Raw genomic sequence first — 20834 nt, forward strand, 5'->3', positions numbered from 1 at the left:
GAACGAGCCCTGTCGTGGCTCTTCGCTGTTCGCGCGCGCTTTGCAATAATAGAGAGAAAAGTTGGTCGAACTGTATCGACTTTCCGGAAAGCCGCGCGAGAGCCGTGTATTTTAGTAGATGACGGTACATTGTTAGTATCCCCCGGGTAAGCGTTATTTATCACTTCTGGCCCACTAATAAAACGCGATAAAATGAGACGGACAGCGCGTGTAAGTGGCTTGAATCAAACTCATCCGATGGACTCGATTGATCGAGTCTAATTTTGAGCAAGATTGTCGAAACATCCCTAGAGAATATTAGAATATCTTGAAGTCGCATAAACGTTTAAAGACATTTGTACTTTTAAGACATCTTAGAATCCAATTTATGACATCTTTAAAACTATTTTAAGATGTCTTTAAAACATCTCGTTTGGAATCGCTTATTGTAGACATGTATGATTTTAATCAATGATACAGTTTAACCCGGAAACGAATGCCTGATTTTTTTTTTTTCCATAAATAGTCACCTAGGATGATTTTTACACCCCAATTAAAAATCATTGTTATTAATTACATATTGTATATTTTTGATTGTTCTTAGAATTTATTAATATTTGAGAACAATTTGTGAATATAAATTTACTTAACATTTTCTGAAAAAGTAAGGTGAAACAAAAAAAATATTTAATTAGAAAGAAGCACATCAAGAGACACGGCAGTGTCTCGCGCCAAGTGAGACCGCACCGTGACTCTTTTACGCAAACGCACAAGTTGCGAGTACCCGAGATTTTGAGATAAAAATTACTGTGATGTGTGTGTGTGGAGCTTTATTTTTTCGATACTGGGGTGACTTATACCTCAGCATCAAAAAAATAAAGTTTACATCGTAGTAATTTTTATCTGCTTCTTTCTAATTAAATTTTTTTTTGTTTCTCCTTACTTTTTCAGAAAATGTTGAATAAATCTATATACATATATTTCCTCCTCCCAGGTTAAATAGTAAATATGTATATATGTATATGTGTGTGTATATATCTTCTTCTTCTTCTTACAAGGAAACTCACACGGAACTACCTCTCTCCGATTTTTTTGATGAATTTTAGTTATGTTGTTCTCTAGATGAAAATAAGGGACACGTATTTTTTTTATACGTGTCCATACGCGTGTTTAGCGGATAAAACACTTCTTTGAAAAAAATCGGTTTTTCTCTTTCGGGCCGAATATCTCCGAAACTATAAAAGATAAAAAAATTTTTTAAACAAAAGTTGAATGGTTTGAGAAGAGCACTTTAGAATAATTATTTTATTTTATTTTATTTTTTATTTTTATTGTTTTTTATCTTTTATAGTTTCGGAGATAATCGGCCCGAAAGAGAAAAGCCGATTTTTTTTCAAAGTGGTGCTTCATCCCTTAAACACGTGTATGATGGGCACGTATAAAAAAATACGTGTCCCTTATCCAGAGAACAATAACATACTAAAAACTCATCAAAATCTTTTTTTATCCGAAGGTGTAAAGTATTCTGTGCTTTTTATTTTTAATCACTTTAAGTTCAGATATGCAGGGGATTAGCCCACGGTATCTTAATTCAAATGGAGGGAGGGGTACAGATAGCAGTTGCCAGTTGCTAGGTGTGGCCCGAGTCGATGGAGACTGACAAAGAAGATAATTGGCCGGTCGGATTATTAGAAATTAAAACTATATACGAGATACGTGTATAACACTGCAAGAAATTCAAGAATTAAAAAATATACATGGCGCTAAATTAGCTCAGTTGAAGGACGAACACGATTGCATAAACACGAATGCTTGGGCAACATCAACTAATACAAATTGCAAGCAAGAAGTTAGTCGCCCAGTTTCTCCGCACGAGAGTCCCGTTGTTAATTTCTCGTGCGAGGGATGCAGTTTGGAATATTAAAATTCCTGTGATCAAATGGGACTTGAGAATCTGGTTCGTCATAGTTGTGAGTCTGACGCTTTACCAATATTGTATTAAAAAATATGTGTATCTTTTTAATTTCAAAAATCGGAACTTTGTTATTTCTTTCTTTTATTTATGTACATTTATGAGCAAAATTGTGATCATATAACTCGATAAGATATTATTAAAGATCAATAGTCTTTTAGAAGTTCATGTGATTGCTGACAACACTATGATTACGAAAATAATGATTCTCAATTAATTCAGGCATAGACCACAAAATTTGAGATAAATAGAAACAGAGAAGCAATAATGTACAATATCGAAATAAATATTGTTTCATCTTTATAAAATAGTTTAAAATTTGTTTTCATTATATGGATTTCATTGTAAAGAGTATATGTTTCTGTAAAACTTTGCAATAAATAATCGGATCCAAATTCGATTAAAAATTTTCACTTTTTAGGTAAAATACTATTAATTTCACCAACCATTCATAAAGTTACTACTTACTTTATCTGTAAGGCGTAAAATTTGAATAGACTTGAAGAAAGAGTTATAAAGGTTTAAAATGCAAAATCTGATTTGTACTAGGTTCAATCTTTCATTTAAATCTCTCATTTAATCTTGGAAAAAGAAGATCAATTACAGTGGAAAAGGCCGGCGCTTTTCAAATATTTTCTTTGAAAGAGAAAAAAAACCAAGATAGAGATTGAAAGAATTGAGAAAACCATAATTACGTTTATGCGATTCATTTATTATGGTTCCTTAATCCGTAGAAAATAATAATGACAATGTACATTTCTATATATCTGTCGCTCAACAAATAAGATAATATGTATAATTACAATGTACGCGCCGCGCGCGGTCGCGAGTCTTCTACGAGAAAAAAAAAGAAATTCGTTTCTTCCCTTCCTTTCTTTTTTTCTTCTTTCTACTTCGCCGGGCGGCTCTCGGAAGAGAGACTCGCAAAATATCGTCCTCCTCGATTCGCAATGATTCACACACGAAATTCATCTAATAACAATGATCGTTTGCAGCGCGGGGGATGCGACTTATGATTTTTCTTACACTCCTTACACTCTCGCGATTAATCGAAACGTACGAATTAGCATCATTCTTCTAATGGCAGTGAGACAAAAATTCTGCCGATAACGAATGAGGGAGAAAGCGTCGACGCGTGCGACGGTCTAAAGGGGAAAAACGAAGAAAATGACATCGCTGATTCGGGAAATAATGTTGCGACGCAAAACTGTTGTTGCGAATAGAAGAAACGCTTCGAGAAATTTCCCTCTCTTAAATTCGGGGAATGTCCCGTTCCCTTTCTCCTTCATTTTCTTCCCTTAAGAAAACGCTTCGAGTCGATCGCGTAACGACTGGCTGTACAATTGCTGTGCAAATCGCGAGTAAAGGGACAAAGTCAAATGAAAATCTCTCGTTCTCGAAATGGGCCGCTACGATCATGCAGCGTTGACAAAGGATCATTATGATTACACGGCGAAGCTGCGCCGGCGAATAGTCCTCGAATTATATCGCGCTTATTATGTGATAATAACATATGTTCATTTATGAATTCGTATTACATATCTTCGACCTTTTTAGTTTCAAGTGATCTTTAAACGATGAAAAGGTGTCTAATTCTCTTTAATTTTAATGCGATAGGAATCAATTACATATAATATAAATAATTATTTTAATCGAGAATCAAAAAGTTTAAGGTAAACACATTTCTTTTTATTCGCTGTTAAATTTTGTTGACCGATTTGGTTACGAATTAATAGTCAATCAGTATACTAATTATTAATTAATCGAATCCATCAATATCTCCTATTAATACTCTTATCAATTGCTGTCGGTTAATGTTCCACGAGTTCATATTTTCCAGTCAAATTTTCTTTCTATGTGCCAGAGTTAGAATTCGGAATAAGCTAAGCAATCGCTAATTAATTAATGCTACGGTGCAATCGATTCTGTATGCTGTCCATTAAAAAAATTACGACTTGGAGTAAATTTATTTTTTTTTTTTTTTTTTAGAATTTTTTTTCTCGATATCTATATATAACGTGTAAGTAAAAAAGGAGTAAGATTATTATCTCTTTTGTAGGATTTATGAATATCACAACTATATACAGTTCCCTCTTTTCTTTGCATAAGAAAAAAGGGCTCGATTCGGGGAGGATTGCATTCAGAAATTTGGTGAAATAGTAAACATTAATTGAGAAAACAACAATTAAAATGGCTAATATTAATTGAATTTAATTTAATTACCATGCATTTTTATCATCCTCGTATAACTAATCTATTATCATTAAATGTGCAATAAATAATTAATATATAAATAATTTTTCTATAATTCTGCGTGGCAGCTTAGAGCACTCAAACAATTTTCTTTAGAAAAAAAAATCAATAAACCTATTGTATTCTATGCAGTATGAGTTTTTTCATTGCTATATATACGACACAATGCAAAGTCGTTTCTCTATAGCTCGCTCGGAACGTAACGAGATTTTTTTTTTATTATTTGTTAATCGTGTATAATTTGCATATTAAAAACACCAAATGATCGGCGTTGGATATTAACGGCATTGGACAGTAACGGCCCATTTGTCAAGTAAAATCGAAGAATTTTAACTAAATCTCGGCGTACAATGAACAAATATTGCGTGTGCGTCGCATAACTTTTACTTCATACGGAACTTCTTTCAAACTTACGCGATATCACATTTTAAAAACTTTGAAAATTTCAATGATTTCTACTGTAAGTGTTTTAACAACGTGAGAAACTGGATGCCAGGATTGGAGATAAAGTAATATTGCTTTGTAACAATTTTTTTAAATCTCGATTAAATTATTATCTGAAAATCCTGATCTCTTTACTGAAACTTTTGAAATAACAATATTACTCTCCTTCCAACTCGACAGAAGCGAAACTTGTATTCTGCATTTTTTTCGTTATTGGATTAGAAAAAAAATATCTGGTTTATATCTGTTGCAGAATAAAATTGCGCTCTAATTTAATATCGAAAAAATTTCGAGTAACGCAAGTTTCGCTTCTCCAACCCTCACGTATATCACACTTTCGTCCGCGAACATAGAAGCGATGTGGAACAGATGGTGATCGCGCGTTTCGTCCCCTCATTTGCATTGTGGACATTCTGATTCTAAACGGCGCGTAATATAACGAAAACGTTGCCGCGAATGAAACCCTCTTTCTTATTAATATTTCGTTACTACAGTATCGGGTGATCGGTGCGTTCCGTATACAATGGTATATGCAATGCGGTGCCTGCCTGCACCTCGCATCGAAAGACATTGTAATACACCGAAATACAATATATATATATATATATGGTAATATATATATAAACCTCTTACAATATATGTATAAGCAATATTTACAAGGTTCTCCACATGATATTTTTGACCTTTCGTTCGAGAATAGTGATTATAAGTGCTAACTAATATTTAGCTAAATTTCCTTTTAGTCAGTTAGATAATTATTATTATACATAGTATAAGTATAGGGATCCTCCTCCTACGTCCTTCTCCGTTCCGGAGTACCATGGAAAGCAGCAATGTTTTTTTTACGAAACGATTCCACGAGAAGAGATACAATTTGTAAGATTCAACTTGACTATGCTTATCTCACGAAGTACGAGGTTGATACAATGTATTGCGTATACAATTTGTCGAGAAACGGATTAGCTGGAAGAAAAGAAATACAAGAAAAAGGAAAGAGACCTTTCGGAAACCATGCAATCTGATATCCTTTAAGGGTAGCAAAAATTTCGAAAAACAATATGCTCGATTTGACTCCAATTGAATCGTTAAGTGGAATTATCTCTTTAGTACGCTAGAGCACTTTATTAATCTATAGAACTGTATGACGCTTGGATAAGTATTCACGTACTATGGCTCTGATTTTGTACGCGGTATTCAATTTAATTCTACATGGGAGAAATATGTAGGTGCGCGTACCTAAAGCTTCTTCCTACACGTTTTCTCGCTTACGATATCTCGATAGGCCTTCAGAGATTCGTTGTTGTTATAAGAATAAGACATATACTGCTAAAAGATTTAAATAACGTGGACTACAAGAGAGAAAGAGAAAGAGAGACAGAGAGATGACAGAGAGATGAGAGAGAATGAGAAAGAGAATGAGAAAGATAGGGAGAAAATGTGGCGATGCTAGTTCTATCACTATAAATCAAGTTTGATCGTGAAAAGTATCTTCAAGTTCGATATGAACTTGCTGTCACATGTCGTAGGACGAGGAGGCTTAACTTCCTGAATGATCTTTCGTTTTTTTTAATTATGTTTAAAAAGATAGTCTATATATATATCGTAATGAAATCGATATTACACGCGCGTCATGAACGATGGAGAGAAAAGGGGAGGGGGGCAAGTCGAGGGAGCGGGGGCGGGGGACAGGTGGAATTATAGCTGTTAAGAATGCGTTAGATCGATGGTACGTGTCTCGTTGCCGAGGATCAAGCGTAATCTTTTCATGGGCGGCGGCGGCGGATCGAGATTCAATTCGCGCGACTTCTTATGCCGTCTCTCACGGTCCCTGCTCTTGTGCTTCTTCCGGCGTTTGCGCCTCTCCAATCCCTCGACGCGCAGCACCTCGTACTCCGGCTCGTAGCTGTCCTCGCTCATGCCGCTGGTGCCGGACTCGGCTATGTCGTCCAGCACGGGCGACCGCTTCATTCGCAGCGTCAGCTTCAGCCGACCGCCGGTCCTCTCCGGCGTGACAGGACAAACTCGACAATCGCTGGAATTGCTCGTTCGCCATCGGCACTCGGACGGGGTTGTGCTTGATTTTCGCGCGCTACCATTGCTCTCGTAGGCTGTCAACCTGAAAAAAGATCCCTCCGGTTTAGAAAAGAAAATTTTATAAAGTAACTTTATAAAATCTCTCGCGAAAAATATTTATAGATTTGGTTCACGCTTGTGTTCTAAATGACAAAAATAAACTTCATATATTCATTACATATTTACCGTTCCAAGCTCACTGCAACATCACAGTTTCCTCTTGACTGAACACTATTGGATTCTGCGCCATGTTCGCTCTGTGCTACGGTCGGAGGCCACGGTTCCTCCCGGACCAGCACTGGCGGCTCGGCTTTATTGTACTCGTCATTGCACTGCATCTCCTGCACAGGCGACACCGCTATCGAAGCGGAGGACGCGTGACGAGATTCGTGCTTGCCGCGTCTTATTATGGACAGTATACCGATATCTTCCAGGTTGCTCTCCTTTTCGCTGAACTCGTAGATATCGCCCTGGATGCCCGAATCATCGTCGGCCTCCCCTATCTCGGCCGTCGCCGATCTCTGCCGATCCCTCCTGTGACTCTTGGTAGATTTATTCTTGCTCTTGCCCTTACCGTGACTCTTCGAATCGTCCTGCATACTCTCCATCAAAATCCCGAACTTGGACTTGGCGTTCGAAAGTCTCTTCTGCAACTTGCGAGATGACTTCGAGGACACGTCGAAGGCGTGATCTTTCCGCCTGGATGTCGATCTCTTTAACGCAGAATGGCGATTGTCCTCTAAATTCATATGGCCGGTTAAATCGCTATTATAGTTCGTGATCTGTACGTTACTGAAGACCGTCGTGTTATTTCCTTCCGTAATATTTATTCTGGAGTCCATCTCCGTCGCGCATAACGTCGCCATTCCGGATCTAATGCCAGGTTCGACATACGCATCACTTTTTGTTACGACGCCCTCTTCTTCTTCTTCTTCTTCTTGATTCGAAACTGTACTACTATAACATTTTAAATCGTTCTCAACTTCTGCCTCTACAACTCCCTCTGAGTTCAATCCACAAAATTCGATACTGTCCGAGTGATTCGCCGCCGACGCGTCGACGGTGATCGGACTCTCGCAACTTTCACTTTCCTCTTCTTTCTCCACATCGTATTTCTGCACCACGATTACTTTCGCGGAGTTTATATCGCAACATTCGTCATCCGATCGAGAACTCGTCTCGTGTAAAATGTCATTCTCTCGAAAATCAGCCCGCAACATTTTCTTTTCTTCGATTGACGGCGGCGACGAATCATCGTCCTCAAACTCGTAAGACAACTCCTCGTTCGGCGTCTTGCGATCGTCTTGCTCGTCCGTCGAAGAAAGCCGATTGCTATGAGACTTGGAACGTTTGTTAACGCAATTCACCTGCTCAGCCGCGCCATAAGGATCGTTCTCGGCTTCCTTGTGCCGCATAGGCGACGAGTGATGGTAGTCCCTCGAGCGACAGTTCGTATCCTCGGGAATAAATTCCGCGGTATGTAAACGTTGTACATAAGTTTGAGACGTGGAACTTAATCGGATTGAATCACAGGCATTTGTACTATAATGTCCCTTTTTGTAACTGGAAGAATTAACGTTATCTACTGTCTCGGGATCGACTTCCGCGATGAGATCCGGTATTCCCCGTTCATCCTCCGCAGAGTCGCCATCACCGTTCGATTCACCAGTATCCTCTATCTCCATCAGTCGCAGCGGACAGGCATTTTCATTCGATTCCTCCGCCACGGTGCGCTGTCGCGGCTGCTCCATGCAAAAACCGTGGTCCATTTCCGATGCGTTTGGCAGATGATGCTTTTGTAATTGCGAATACAAATTCTCCTTGTGCACCGGTCTGTCGGAATCCTCCTTTCGATGACCGATATCCGCCACTTCCGTGTCTTTCACAGCGGGATTACTGAGACAGGACGACGCGGACTTCACCCCAACTTTCCCTTTTTTCGATTCCGTTCTCTTGTGAAGTCTACAAAATAAAAAATAAAAATTAATTTAAAATTAGAATTTATTACTTCAGCGTTTACAGACAAGAAGAAAAAATTAATTTACAATTAAATTAATAGAAGAAAAATATTTAATCGCGCGCAAGAGCCTAATAAGCTACCTGGACGCTCTGAGCGACTGAGTATTCTTGATGATACTTCCGTCACCGGCATTGCCGTCAAACTTGCACATCTGTTTGTTACGGAGACTCCTCGTGACGGAAGTCGCAATTGCAGAGGGACGAGTTTGCAGCATATTCTCGCCGTTGTTGATCGCCGGCTGCTGCTGATTGATGTCGGAGAAACGGCAGCCTTGCGCGATCAGCTCGGCGTCGTACTTTGTAATCCCTTTGCGTCGCAGCTCCTTCATGCTGAGAGACTGCGGCGCAACCGCCGCATTTACGACCAGAACGGTGTTTCGCTCGGTGAGAGCGGTATCGACTTGCTGTTTGTTCCTGTTCAATGGCTGCTGCCGATGTTTAGTTCGATTGATTCGATTATCTGTTTCCCTCAAACGATAACCTACGAAAATAGAAAATAAAAGAGAAGATAAGTGAACGAAGCTGACAAACGGCCTTTGTGCCTTAAATGTCGCGTGTAGCATACCAGACGACAGCTCCTCGCCCGGCTTCTGGCTCGCGAATGCGCCGGTCCCTCGCCTCTCGCAGGTCTCACACTCGCAGTAACAGTTGCCATCGCCGAAGAAATCCTCCCCGTAGAAGCAGGTGATTTCCTCGCCCACCTCGATATCGCGCAACACCTTGACGCACGCCGTGTCTCTTCCCGTCGGCACAAACTGCGAAAATAATAACTCTCGCGTTTACATAATAATTCTTACGCAATCACGTTCGAATTTCGTCGAGTGTCCATTATTTACCTTGCAATTCGCTCTACAGTCATGGTTTATGTATGCGGCTGGTCCCAACCACAATTGAGCGCAATTCTTTCGACAACTAAACATCACAGAGAAGTCATTTTTCCCAGGATGCAGCAACGCAGCTTCCTCCTAAAGACATACAATAAATAAAGATAATATGTATTAAATGGAAAAAAAATGAGAAAAATTCCATCAAAATTTTCTTTTTTATACACTTTGCAAAGCTCAAACCTTCTCACTAAGCTCCGCTATGCAACCGACGAGGCAGGAAATTTTATCATGTTTCATCCATTTACGGGTGGCACATATCTTAGCACCCTTTTGTCCCTCTAAGCTGTATCTGTAGCACGGCGCTATGGCAAAGCCGGAATCCTTATCGAAAACTCGCAGGTATCGTTTGATCTGTAAAAATCAATAACTATTACACACACACACACACACACACACACACACGATTTATTACTTGTATCAAAAAGTGATGCAAGTTTCTCGCTAAAATAAAACAATGCGATTTGAAAGCGGCATCAATGTGCATCTGTCAATGTGCAGAATAACTTACGTGATTCTCCAGATTGATTTGCTGCTGTTTGGACTTTGTGTGGGGTAGCCGCGCGCCCCAATCACCACCCATCAACTTCTTGTACGCCTTCTCGTAATTTTGAGTTTCCTTAAATTCACGGATGATCTTTCGCAGCTCTTCCTTGTTCGCCTTTAACGGCCTGTACCTGTCAGACGGAATGGAATTTTAGCAAATAATTTGGATAACTTGTACGTTTGTACATTCGAATTGGTCGAACGACAGTATACCTGATGTTCATCTTATGGGTGGTAAATCCTAGGTAGGGATCCAGCACGAGGGACGTAGCCAGGTCGTCATTGTCGGAGAGCTCTTTAGGTGTCATTCCACATCCTCCACCGCTGTTGGGCTGCATCTTTGCAGCACCCACCGTGCCACCTAACCTTCGCTCCTGCTTTCTTACTGCAGTTGCTGAGGCCTGAATCGACTCGCAGTAGTCCACCACCATTCTGCGACGCTGACTTTCACTGGAAAAGAAAGACAATACAATCAAATACAATGAAACATGATGACGAAAAAAAAGAGGGCGCTTCTGCGCGACAAAGAGACTTTTTCCCTTCCTCTAATTAACCGCATTAATAGGTTAAGCAGGTTTTCCCCAAGCGGATTTAAGGTTAATGCACATTCGATGTATCCTTAATGCATTTTTAACATATTGAAGGTTAATGTACCCCAGATCAAGCTCTACTGGGACGTCAGGCTCGGTGGTGCACCTTGCATCGTTATTGTTCCGCGCGACTTTCCGGAGCGAGCGAACCGACTTAATTGGCAAAACGCCATTAGAATCTCGGAGTCTATGAATGACTCCCTATAGGTCCACACTCGAGCGAGAAACGGAACGTAAGTATAGGATCCAAGACGCTACGCCATACGGACGCGCGGCATTGTCCGGTTCCCGACCGACGACTCGGTCCCCCCCTCCGTCCCCCCTTTCCGGACTCCGGAGTACGGAGCGATCTAGCGACGTTTCTCGAAGGGAACGACCATCTCGCCTCGCCTAGTCGTAACCTACTCAGCTGTTACCAGCTGTTACTCAGGTGTCATTGGTGTCAAAAACACCGCACGGCTCACCGACAAGAGCGACTCTGTATCCCTTTCCCCTCCCCGCCGCCCCCTCCGCCCTTTAAACGCACACGCCCGAGTTCCCCCTCGCGACGCTGCGCCGCGTCCACGTTGCTCCCCTCGGCAAACGGGAGGGCGAGGGGGCACCCTCGCGCGCCACCCGGACCCGAACCTGACCCTGAACCTGAACCTGAACCTCCGCGGGGGCGAACCAAACCCACCGAAACTCCACCGCGCCACCACGTCGTGGAAGATGGGGGGAGGGGGGGGAATGTTCACCGATGCTCGAGTGTCTCCGTCGCGGGTGGGTTCTTTAAACACGCTGTCCTGCCGAACGATCCCCCGCGGCGGCGACGACGGCGTCGCCTTGCGCTCGGAGCACTCGGAGCATCGGGGTTTTGGAAGATCCCCCCCTCGGAAGTCAGCGCCACGGACGAGACGAGGCCTTCGTCGGGTCCCTTCGTATCGACCAGGACGGGACACGGCAACGGCGGCGGCGGTGGTGGCGGCCTATGGGCGGACTGCCTTGCGGGCGCGCGTCAACATAACGGTCCTCTTCCTCTCGGAGGAGGACGCCGCCGTCGTCCGAGAAGGCCCGAGAACGTCGACGGCGCGACGGAACGCCGTACGCGAGAACACGGGACTAATGGCGGGGGCGGAAGAGGAGGCCAGGCGTACTAGCCGCGCGATGTTCTTTCTTTCTTTTTTTTTTCCTCAGGACGACGCGGGGTGGCCCGTCGTTGTCGACGACGACGACGACGGGCGACGAAGACGACGCCGTTACTTACCGCGAGGATGCTCTCCCAAGAACGGACCTCTCGCATCTTGCGGTCGGTCGGGCCCCTAAAGCTAGAGCGGCGCGGCGACGTGCCTCTCGCGTCGCGGCGGAGACGCGCTCGCGGTAGCTATCATGGCTGGGCAGTATCCGAACGAGGAGGCTCGGGAGGATCGCCACGGCACACGACGGCACAGCGGCACACAGTGCGACGCGACGCGAGACGCCGAGACCGCGACCGACGGACAGCGCGCACTTTCCCTCTGCGGCTTCTACCCTGTGCCCGTGCCCGGTCCGTGGCGTGTGCGTACTGTGCGTACGCAACGTGAACGCGCGATGCGTTCTCCGCGTTCGCACGGTGCCCACTCTCGGTATGTGCGCTCTCGCGACTCGACGACGACCGACGACAACGACGAACGACGGAGCCGTCGGCCGCGCGACTCCGGCCTCCGACGACGGCGACGGCGACGACGCGATCTCGACTCCGCTTTCGTTTCCTCGTGCGAGAGACGAGGGGGAAAGAGAGAGAGATTAGACAGAAATAGAGAAAAGTAGGAGAAAGAGAGAGGTCGGATGTCAATCGCGGCTGCGGAGCGAATTCATGTTTTGGGATGTCGTCGCGACGTCGAGTTCGTCGGAGGGGGGGGGGGAGGCCGCGTCTCTCCGCTACCCGGAACTGCCCGCGAACCAGGCCGCGATCCGCGACGCCCTGGTGATTTCTTTTCTGTTTTTCTTTTTCTCCCTCTCCTCGCGTCGCGAGTGTCGCGACGCTCCGCTCGTCGTTGTACGAATACGATCTCGCGGAAATCCGATCTACCGCGATCGGCGCGATCTACCGTCCCGCATGAAACGATCGCGGATCGACGGGACTCGGGATTCCGCTGACGGCCGCGAAATCATCCGCGTCGCTCCACAGTCTAGGGATTCGAGCCGTTATGTTTGTCTAGGGACTTTTTATGATTGTGGAACGCGACCCTGCGTCTCCATGGCGACCCGCCGCGTATCCTGGGTCAGATTTTTAGCGCATGCGCGGCGATAGGAGTAGCAAAACAGTGACGTATAAATGATGGGATTAATGAGCGCGAAAATCTTGACGTTGTCACGATCGTCGAAGGAAAATAGATTAAATATTAGGTAAGTGTAACATTTATTTAAATTTGTGCGTGATGGAAAGGACTATTAAGAAAAGTAGAATTAGAAAATTTTAGAATGTTTGGCTGGATGAAAATATTTTTAAAGGATGATTAGCTCCTCATCCTGGTAGAAAATAGAGGTACGCTGGTATTCTTGAATATTTTTACGAAATAAAACCTTATTTTGAGTCATAATATGTTTTATTTGACATTATTTTAGTATTCTTTTTCTCTTTCAGTGTATCTTTAATTTTATTATTGACTATAGATTATTAAACTTTTTATAATTATATATTTTTTACTATTTTCTTAAATTCAAAAATTTTTATATATACAGGCTATTAATTATGTACGGTATGTACATCTTTTTTCTTGTATTAGCTACTTCATTGTTACTGTATTCACCGCGCATGCGCGAGAAACTGGGCCCGATTTACACGCTGATCTTAGCAGTTTTCGACATTCTTCTCTCTCTCTCTCTCTCTCTCTCTCTCTCTCTCTCTCTCTCTCTCTCTCTCTCTCTTTCCAAGAATTTTAAATTTTATTTCAATCTATATTATGTATTTATTTTTGCTGTTAAAAATATTTTATTATTTTAAACTGTATAATAGCGGTAGTTTTATTGCAACTCTGGATTTTTTTCTATACTAAAATATAAAGGCGCAATAATTCTCTCTCTCTCTCTCTCTCTCTCTCTCTCTCTCTCTCTCTCTCTTTCGTCGAAACAAGAATAAAATGTGAGATTTGACGGAATCACGGAAATTCTTTCAGGGATTTCTAGGGTCCGACGATTTCTCGAGCCGAGCCTGCTCGTTGAAGACAAGACGTGAACGACAGGGCGACGATATCAATAGCTTCTTTTCCACAGAGATACATACGTATATATCGCTTTGCGAGACGCTCGATTCGTCAGTATCGCTTCGTTGCGCGCGGCTGGCTGGCGATCGCGTCTGTTTTATCGTGCTCAAGACGAGAGCACGTGGCCGCGCCGAAGAAATTTCCCTCCCGGACGATGACGACAAGCAGCGTCGCCGGGCCGATCGGCGCGGAAGTGGTCCACGTGTCGACGGAACGCGACCGCGGAAGCATCAAGGACGGCGCGATCGATTTCTTGGCCGGTTCGCTCGGTAAACGTCTCCGCGGCTGTCTGGCCACACACACGCGTGGTTCCCGATATCTCTCCGTTTACGATCCCCGATCCTACTGCCGAGATAGCATTCAAGACTTCGACCAAAACCCGTCTAACTTAAACGGCAATTAATTCGACCGGCAGAACTGTCTGCTGCAAAATTTCTGAATGCATTTCTAATGTTTATTTATATTCATTATTTTTTATATTAGATAACATTTAGTTTTATATTTTGTGCGATTGTTTTCTTTTTTAAAGTTTTATATTAATGTTTTTTAATTAAAAGTATTTGGAAGGAGACCGCAAAATGTCGAGCTCGCACCGGGCGCAACGCAGGCTAGTTACGGCATTATTGTATATCAATAATTAAGGGTCCGTAACATATCTTATTTTTCAATTGTTTTTCAATTACTTACCAATGTAAATTAACTTTAATTTCGGTTCAACTCACTTTTTATATGTTTCTAAATTCTAAGAATTAGAAAAGGATAAGAGTAAATTAAACCGAAATTAAAGTTAATAATTTGCATTGATAGAGAAATATACATAATTCGTTAATTTCCTAATTCGGAGCGACTCCAACCAAGCTCCGATTAGAGTGATTAGCTTAATCAGCGATTAACTTGAGCAAAGCCCCAGCAAATACCAAGTAACATGCAATACATGCAAGTTATAATTTCCTACTAAAAAAAAATTATAAAATCTTTGTTTATTTAATTCTTTTTAATTGATAAAGACGCGAAGAAAAAGATTTAGGATGACGAATTAAATAGTTCGAAATTTTGGTGCAATAATCTGGTCGACTTAATTGGGTCGATCGGAAGTTTGGTTGAAGTCACCCCTAATCTTCCTCTCGATGTGTTAAACAACAAAAGATCGATTGTTCCAGTGATGCTAACAAAATAGTACAGACTGACAAGTCGATCATCGATTAAATTAATCGGAATTTACTCGATCGTACGCGGAAATTGCGTCATGCTTCGCGGAGATGAATTTTCCTCTCGCGGCAAAGCATTTCTAAAGTCGAGAGGAACAAAGTCGCGGATGTCTTAAAAAAAAGATGCTTATAGAATTGATTGACGTAAAGATGGAAGATTATAAAGTATATAAGAATAAAAAAGTTTCGAAATTTAATAATGAGAACTTTTGGAAACTTCGTTTCTCAGAGAAGGAAGTTTTATCTAAAATTTATATTAACATTTTCAACGTTAATAAATATATGTATAAAACCTGGATTATCTGTCTCTCTCTCTCATTGACGAATCTAAAATTAATCATTTGGCTGCAACTTGCATTTATCACAGTAATTAATTGATTGCCTAATGTTGTTTATCTGCTTATCGTGAAATTCTATAATCTACTTAATATTTAGATAAACAATACATATATACATTTGTCTGTAGTAAATTCGATGGGAAAAGATAACGGTAGTATCAGTCCTGCAATGTTATCTTTCACGTAAATACCGACTGATAAACCCCAGCTAAATCATATAAATTTCTAATCACTACGACGCGTTCTTACATTTTCTAACACTGAAAAACGAAAAACTTTGCATTATTATAGAAATTATATATCTGATATTTTTGCATGATTCGCAAACTGTCGCAATCTTTCCAAGAAAATTGTTTTATACTCGTGTTCAATTCGCCAACGTTATCAAGAAATGTTCGCTTATTGATATAGACCGATAAATTCTTACAAAAAATCAATATCACTATGTTAATTATTTATCAATTATGTAAACAAGTCTAGAATTTACATTAAGATAACGGTTTACTGATCTTTACAGTAAATATATTTTAATGCACTTCAACCGTATCAAATGTGAAAAAATATTTAAAATAAAGGATTACTTGTTAATTGTCAGTAGAGTAATAATTTTTGCGAGACCGTTTTGGGACACTACATAAAGATCTCTATATGTTTTCGTACACAAGCAAATTATTCTACTGCTATTTAATAGGCGGTGTAGCACTTGTCTACGTGGGCCAGCCGTTGGACACGGTGAAGGTAAAGATGCAAACCTTCCCGTCCATGTACAAAGGCATGGTAAATTGTTTTCTGCGTACGTTAAGGACAGATGGTATCGCAAGGGGTTTGTACGCCGGAACGATCCCGGCGGTAGTCGCCAATGTAGCCGAGAACTCGGTGTTGTTCGCGGCATACGGCGGATGTCAAAAAGCAATCGCTCATTTATCAGGTAAATCGTGAACTATGATGGAATAACTCACTATAATTAATCCAATTATATCAAACATTTATAAAAAAAAAAACTTACCGATCCCCAGTAAAATTTGTTATATGTGAATATGAATTTTTAAGCCAATTTAATCTTCTTTCTTTTTATAGGTGTACAGAGCGTAAAGGAGCTCAGCTCCTTCAGCAACGCCTGGGCCGGCTTCTTCGCCGCGTTCTTCTCCTCGCTGACGCTGTGCCCAACGGAGTTGATAAAGTGCAAGCTACAGGCTATGAGGGAAGTTGAACAGATGCAAGCGACAACTGGCAAGGAAAAATCCACGGTAAATAATCCGGTGAACGTTGTTTTAAATATTTCGATGGCAATTTTTTAGTAACACCGTCCGTTATTCCTTAGCAACCTCGCATAGGACCGTGGAGTTTGACGAGGCAGATTCTGAGAGAGCAAGGTGTAAAAGGAATGTTTACAGGTCTCTCGTCGACGATAGCCCGCGAAATGCCGGGCTATTTCTTCTTCTTCGGCGGCTACGAGGCCACGAGGGAGCTGCTAGCTGCGAAGGGTCAGAATAGCGATGATATTGGCTGGCAAAAGACAATGGTAGCTGGTGCGGTCGGTGGCGCGATGCTCTGGCTAGCAATATTTCCAGCCGACGTCGTTAAAAGTAGGATACAGGTACGTCTTCGACGCTGAAAAGCCGAGGTGTCGTAATAAAGCTGTAGATCTAGAGAGACGTTTCTCAATATTTCTCGTTTCTTACAACGAAATTGTGTTTTGTTTGAAATAGGTGCAGAACTTGAGAACGCCCGCCTTGATAGTTTTCAAGGATATCGCGCGGCAAGAAGGCATCGGCGCGCTGTATAACGGATTGACGCCGACTTTAATCAGAACGGTACCAGCGACCGCGACACTGTTCGTTACTGTCGAATACACGAAGAAAGTTATGCACAATTATTTCTAAAAATCTGTTTCAACATTTCCGTGTTCTTACGTGACCTGATACCCCACAAATATCCTACGTACGAAAGCATTTGTTCTGACCGATATGTAGAATCGTGCTTCGCGCGATTTCAATGTCGTCTGTATTTGTAAATATAAGGAAAATTGATGTATATACGCGCCGACAATAATGTAATATGAGAAATATTTTATATTACAAGAAATATTTTTCCTAATAAAAGATGTACAAGATATCCATTTGCGACGTGTTTTGCGCGCTATTATGTAATATTGGACAGTTTTAACGCATTATCTCGAAACACAAGCTTTTTGATGTAATTACGTTTCTCCTGCGGTGATTTGTGTGCGTCCCAAGAAACATATGATATCTGCAAAAAGAATTAAAACTTTCTTACGTTACTGTTATGATTACACTATTTAAATTATTCTAATTAAAAACATTATCAGACCAATTTTACAAGCATTAGCGTCAATTGTGTTAGCTAAATTACACAATATCACTACATTTGTATTATATATTATATAATAAAAAAAACAAGATTGCTTATAATATGTAGAATTTAATTTAATCAATGTAGAATCAATTTTTAACTTAAGACTTGTATTTTTGTTCAGAAAATTACAAAGATAGCGCTTTGTATTTTTGCGTTATCGTTCTTAGCACAGATTGATTTATTTCTCACTAAAACTTACCATGATCGGCGTGTAGCCAATTTTGGATAATTGCCTCATTTTTGCGGCTAAGGATCCAGTAGGCGTAAGACAATTCCGTATCAATAATCCATGATGACCCATGACGAGGGCGATCCACCTGATATTCGAATTCTGCTTGTTCACATATTTAATATCGCTCGATTCAAACTGCGACCAATACGTCTCTGATGGTACAAGCTGGTTTTGCTCGTCTATACAGAAGACAATGTCTTGCGTCACAAAATGCGGTAACGCACGAATAACCGATATCTCCGACGTGGTGTTGAACAACTCCTGTTAGAAGGTAGAAAACTTTATGAGAAAATATACACGTAAAGAAAAAGATGAGCTTTTATGCGACAATACATATATACATACCTGACATGTTGTCAGCACGTCCGTGAAAAGTAAATTTGCCCGAGTCGAGTCCGCCGAGCCAGTCTTCAGATACAATTCGTAATATTTCTAGGATTATAAAATGTATTAATACGTATTATTTTTCATCGAACTTACACGATACGTGACAAACCATTCGATCGTAAGCGATCGATTTCTTTGCGTACCTTCTCTAGAAAACTACTTATACTGGGTTTAAGCAATGGACCATCGTACTCGGGTACCTCCACCCGAAGGCCGTAATCCAGCATGCAGTATTCACGCGAGAGATGATGGTAATTGCCAGAGCATGTCTTGTTCACGTGTTCGGGCGCCATGACGAGTTTGATCAGGTCTATGGGATATACATTTTGTGTCGTCAAAAATCCTAGAATACGTGAAGCTACATGTGGAAACCTATCGTGGGAAAATCTCGTGAATATCTTTGAGATAGAACTCTCACTTTTTAAGAAGCAGAAAACGAAAAATATGGATTTGTAGTTTAAATAAAGCAACTTTAAAATAAAATCGTGTTTGGATAATAATTACTTTGCTATCTCGGCCGCTCGAGTGGTGTCCCAAGTGGCCCTTAATTCTTCGATCACGTTCTCGTAGACGTCATTGGTTTTCGAATCGATATTAAAAATAGAGAAAGTATAAAAGAATCTTTCAAAGTCCTTCAACCTCGCGGTTTTTAATTCCCTATTTAATCTGAAATTGTATCAATCGTCAGCATCATTTACCACGAATATCGATGGCAGAATAGCGAAAGCAGGATTAAAATTTACCTCCCGATTATTCGGTCCATGAGCTCTTTGTCGTACACGGCGACCCTTCCGCATGCTTGCGCAATGTGCGCTAGGGACATCAACGTGTAACGCGGCTCGTACGGCGTCAGAGCTTTCAGTAACTCTACAAATGTTCTGACCTCTGCAAGCATCATGCTGTACCTGGAAGTGAAATAGACTAAAAATAGATGTTTGCAAGTTAGCGAGTACTCGGCACGTCGCATTTATCTTACCGCACTAATTTTATGATGCCCGCGATGCTCACGGTCTCCACCGTATCAATTTCGTCTATGGTCCTCCGGATGATACGCTTCAAGAAGTCATTGCTTCTGATTTTCGTGCTGGTCTTGAAGAAACCCAACGCCGCTACAGCCAGCTCGTTGATCGACAAGTCTTCCATGCAGCGTTCCAATTGGAATTCGAGCTCGTACATGTTTATAGGCGGCTTCCGGTATATATTTAGAAAGAACAGAATCTGGACCAATTGTTGGGGACTAAGCTTATGAGGTTTGTTGCCTAGTTGCCTAATGGAATTCCATATATATTGGGAATAGAATTGCTGAAAGACCTTGGGCACCATCTGATATATCACGTCACAGAGATACAACATCTTTTCTCTGGGCAGCCGCGAGAAACGTACTATGCACTCTCTGTCTATCCGTCCGCAGAGACTGTTGTAGAAATCACACTTCTCCATGTGACTTCTCAACGGTACCAGGTGCTTCATTATTGTCATCAGATCGTCGTCCGTCAAGTTTTGCGTGTTCAACGTGCTGAAGGACTTCGCGTATTTGAGTGGATCGATCTTCTCTTCATCGTCGTTGTGGCAAACGTTGTAGGACAGCTTCTTGACGGCGGACGCCGACTCGGCGCTGGTCATCGAGCCCCAATCCTGCTCCAGGATCTCCAGGGCCTCCTTGTTCGTCACGTAAGCGTACGTGGTGCTCGGCCGCATCACGATATCCGCGTACTTCGTCGAGCTCAGGAAGAGATTGTGGGCGTACGTGTTCTCCGGGATCCTGTCCGGACTGATTTCGACGCCGTCCTTGTTGACAGGTCTATTGGCGACGTTGGCGGGGACCACGAACCCCTGGGCCCTAACGACCCGAGGGTCGATCCACGCCGCGCTCGAGGTGCTGCTGCGCTTACGCTTCAGCAGGGCGTTGAACACCCGATCCAGGCGGTTGCAATTGTCGCAGCCTAACCTCAACCTCAACAACGCCGGGTACGCACCCCGCAGGCGACCTAGTCCCTGCACGAGCACGCTCATCGCGAGAGACAAGGACGTTATTCGCCGCGGATGCTTTGACTGACGCGTTTATTGTTGAAAGGGACTCACCCTTCCATTCGATCACGAATTTTTAGAAGCAGGTTCTCCCTTTCTTTCTTTTTTACTCCGTTTTCCACCGGTTGGTGGAGGTTAAGTCAAGGTGCTTTCAATCTGTTTGGTTTTATAGCAAACCTCTAACCTCTTGCATCGTTAAAAATTTGAGGTTAGGGTACGTCACTCGTGGAAAACTCTCGACCTGACATCTTGTACGTGAAATTTGAATTAAACTTGTGATGATC

At 42.1% G+C, this 20834-nt stretch overlaps 3 protein-coding genes across 7 annotated transcripts; 1 reads left to right on the forward strand and 2 right to left on the reverse strand.

Annotated features, from left to right (window-relative positions):
* Positions 1 to 2642: 2642 nt before the first annotated feature.
* Hmt4-20 (Histone methyltransferase 4-20) lies at positions 2643 to 12138 on the reverse strand. Of its 3 annotated transcripts, none has more exons than XM_071784942.1 (9): positions 12004 to 12138; positions 10384 to 10620; positions 10136 to 10301; positions 9808 to 9978; positions 9577 to 9705; positions 9306 to 9495; positions 8822 to 9221; positions 6908 to 8683; positions 2643 to 6764 (listed from the first exon to the last, which is right to left on the reverse strand). In XM_071784942.1, the coding sequence occupies exons 2-9, from the start codon at positions 10599 to 10601 to the stop codon at positions 6353 to 6355; spliced, it is 3462 nt and encodes a 1153-aa protein (XP_071641043.1). In that variant the 5' UTR covers positions 10602 to 10620; positions 12004 to 12138; the 3' UTR covers positions 2643 to 6352. The 3 variants fall into 3 exon arrangements, with proteins under 3 accessions (XP_071641043.1, XP_071641045.1, XP_071641044.1); XM_071784944.1 differs by lacking the exon at positions 12004 to 12138 and adding an exon at positions 11437 to 11736; XM_071784943.1 differs by lacking the exon at positions 12004 to 12138 and adding an exon at positions 10825 to 11153.
* An 83-nt stretch (positions 12139 to 12221) lies between these two features.
* Positions 12222 to 17959, forward strand: LOC139817125 (mitochondrial ornithine transporter 1). 3 transcript variants are annotated; one of them, XM_071784947.1, is made up of 7 exons: positions 12222 to 12361; positions 12938 to 13124; positions 13895 to 14250; positions 16219 to 16455; positions 16605 to 16774; positions 16849 to 17124; positions 17237 to 17959. In XM_071784947.1, the coding sequence occupies exons 3-7, from the start codon at positions 14136 to 14138 to the stop codon at positions 17408 to 17410; spliced, it is 972 nt and encodes a 323-aa protein (XP_071641048.1). In that variant the 5' UTR covers positions 12222 to 12361; positions 12938 to 13124; positions 13895 to 14135; the 3' UTR covers positions 17411 to 17959. The 3 variants fall into 3 exon arrangements, with proteins under 3 accessions (XP_071641048.1, XP_071641047.1, XP_071641049.1); XM_071784946.1 differs by lacking the exon at positions 12222 to 12361 and having other exon boundaries at positions 12379 to 13124; XM_071784948.1 differs by lacking the exons at positions 12222 to 12361; positions 13895 to 14250 and having other exon boundaries at positions 12379 to 13124.
* On the reverse strand, positions 17582 to 20769 carry LOC139817124 (uncharacterized). The gene is made up of 7 exons (XM_071784945.1): positions 19499 to 20769; positions 19266 to 19427; positions 19027 to 19188; positions 18666 to 18894; positions 18481 to 18567; positions 18103 to 18396; positions 17582 to 17777 (listed from the first exon to the last, which is right to left on the reverse strand). The coding sequence occupies exons 1-7, from the start codon at positions 20533 to 20535 to the stop codon at positions 17670 to 17672; spliced, it is 2079 nt and encodes a 692-aa protein (XP_071641046.1). The 5' UTR covers positions 20536 to 20769; the 3' UTR covers positions 17582 to 17669.
* Positions 20770 to 20834: the final 65 nt, after the last annotated feature.

This window comes from Temnothorax longispinosus, chromosome 8, assembly GCF_030848805.1.
Source record: "Temnothorax longispinosus isolate EJ_2023e chromosome 8, Tlon_JGU_v1, whole genome shotgun sequence".
Lineage (NCBI taxonomy): Eukaryota > Metazoa > Arthropoda > Insecta > Hymenoptera > Formicidae > Temnothorax > Temnothorax longispinosus.

What these genes read in the sequence shown, in the direction of transcription:
- Hmt4-20 (XM_071784942.1), bottom strand. Translation starts at nt 10,601, where the DNA reads ATGGTGGTGGACTACTGCGAGTCGATTCAGGCCTCAGCAACTGCAGTA. An exon ending in TAGCGGAGCTTAGTGAGAAG is followed by an intron (nt 9,706 to 9,807) that starts GTTTGAGCTTTG and finishes GTATGTCTTTAG; the next exon opens with GAGGAAGCTGCGTTGCTGCA. An exon ending in ACTGTAGAGCGAATTGCAAG is followed by an intron (nt 9,496 to 9,576) that starts GTAAATAATGGA and finishes TTATTTTCGCAG; the next exon opens with TTTGTGCCGACGGGAAGAGA.
- LOC139817125 (XM_071784947.1), top strand. Translation starts at nt 14,136, where the DNA reads ATGACGACAAGCAGCGTCGCCGGGCCGATCGGCGCGGAAGTGGTCCAC. An exon ending in CTGGCAAGGAAAAATCCACG is followed by an intron (nt 16,775 to 16,848) that starts GTAAATAATCCG and finishes GTTATTCCTTAG; the next exon opens with CAACCTCGCATAGGACCGTG. An exon ending in TCGTTAAAAGTAGGATACAG is followed by an intron (nt 17,125 to 17,236) that starts GTACGTCTTCGA and finishes TGTTTGAAATAG; the next exon opens with GTGCAGAACTTGAGAACGCC.
- LOC139817124 (XM_071784945.1), bottom strand. Translation starts at nt 20,535, where the DNA reads ATGAGCGTGCTCGTGCAGGGACTAGGTCGCCTGCGGGGTGCGTACCCG. An exon ending in ATGGACCGAATAATCGGGAG is followed by an intron (nt 19,189 to 19,265) that starts GTAAATTTTAAT and finishes ATACAATTTCAG; the next exon opens with ATTAAATAGGGAATTAAAAA. An exon ending in TTGGCTACACGCCGATCATG is followed by an intron (nt 17,778 to 18,102) that starts GTAAGTTTTAGT and finishes TTCTTTTTGCAG; the next exon opens with ATATCATATGTTTCTTGGGA.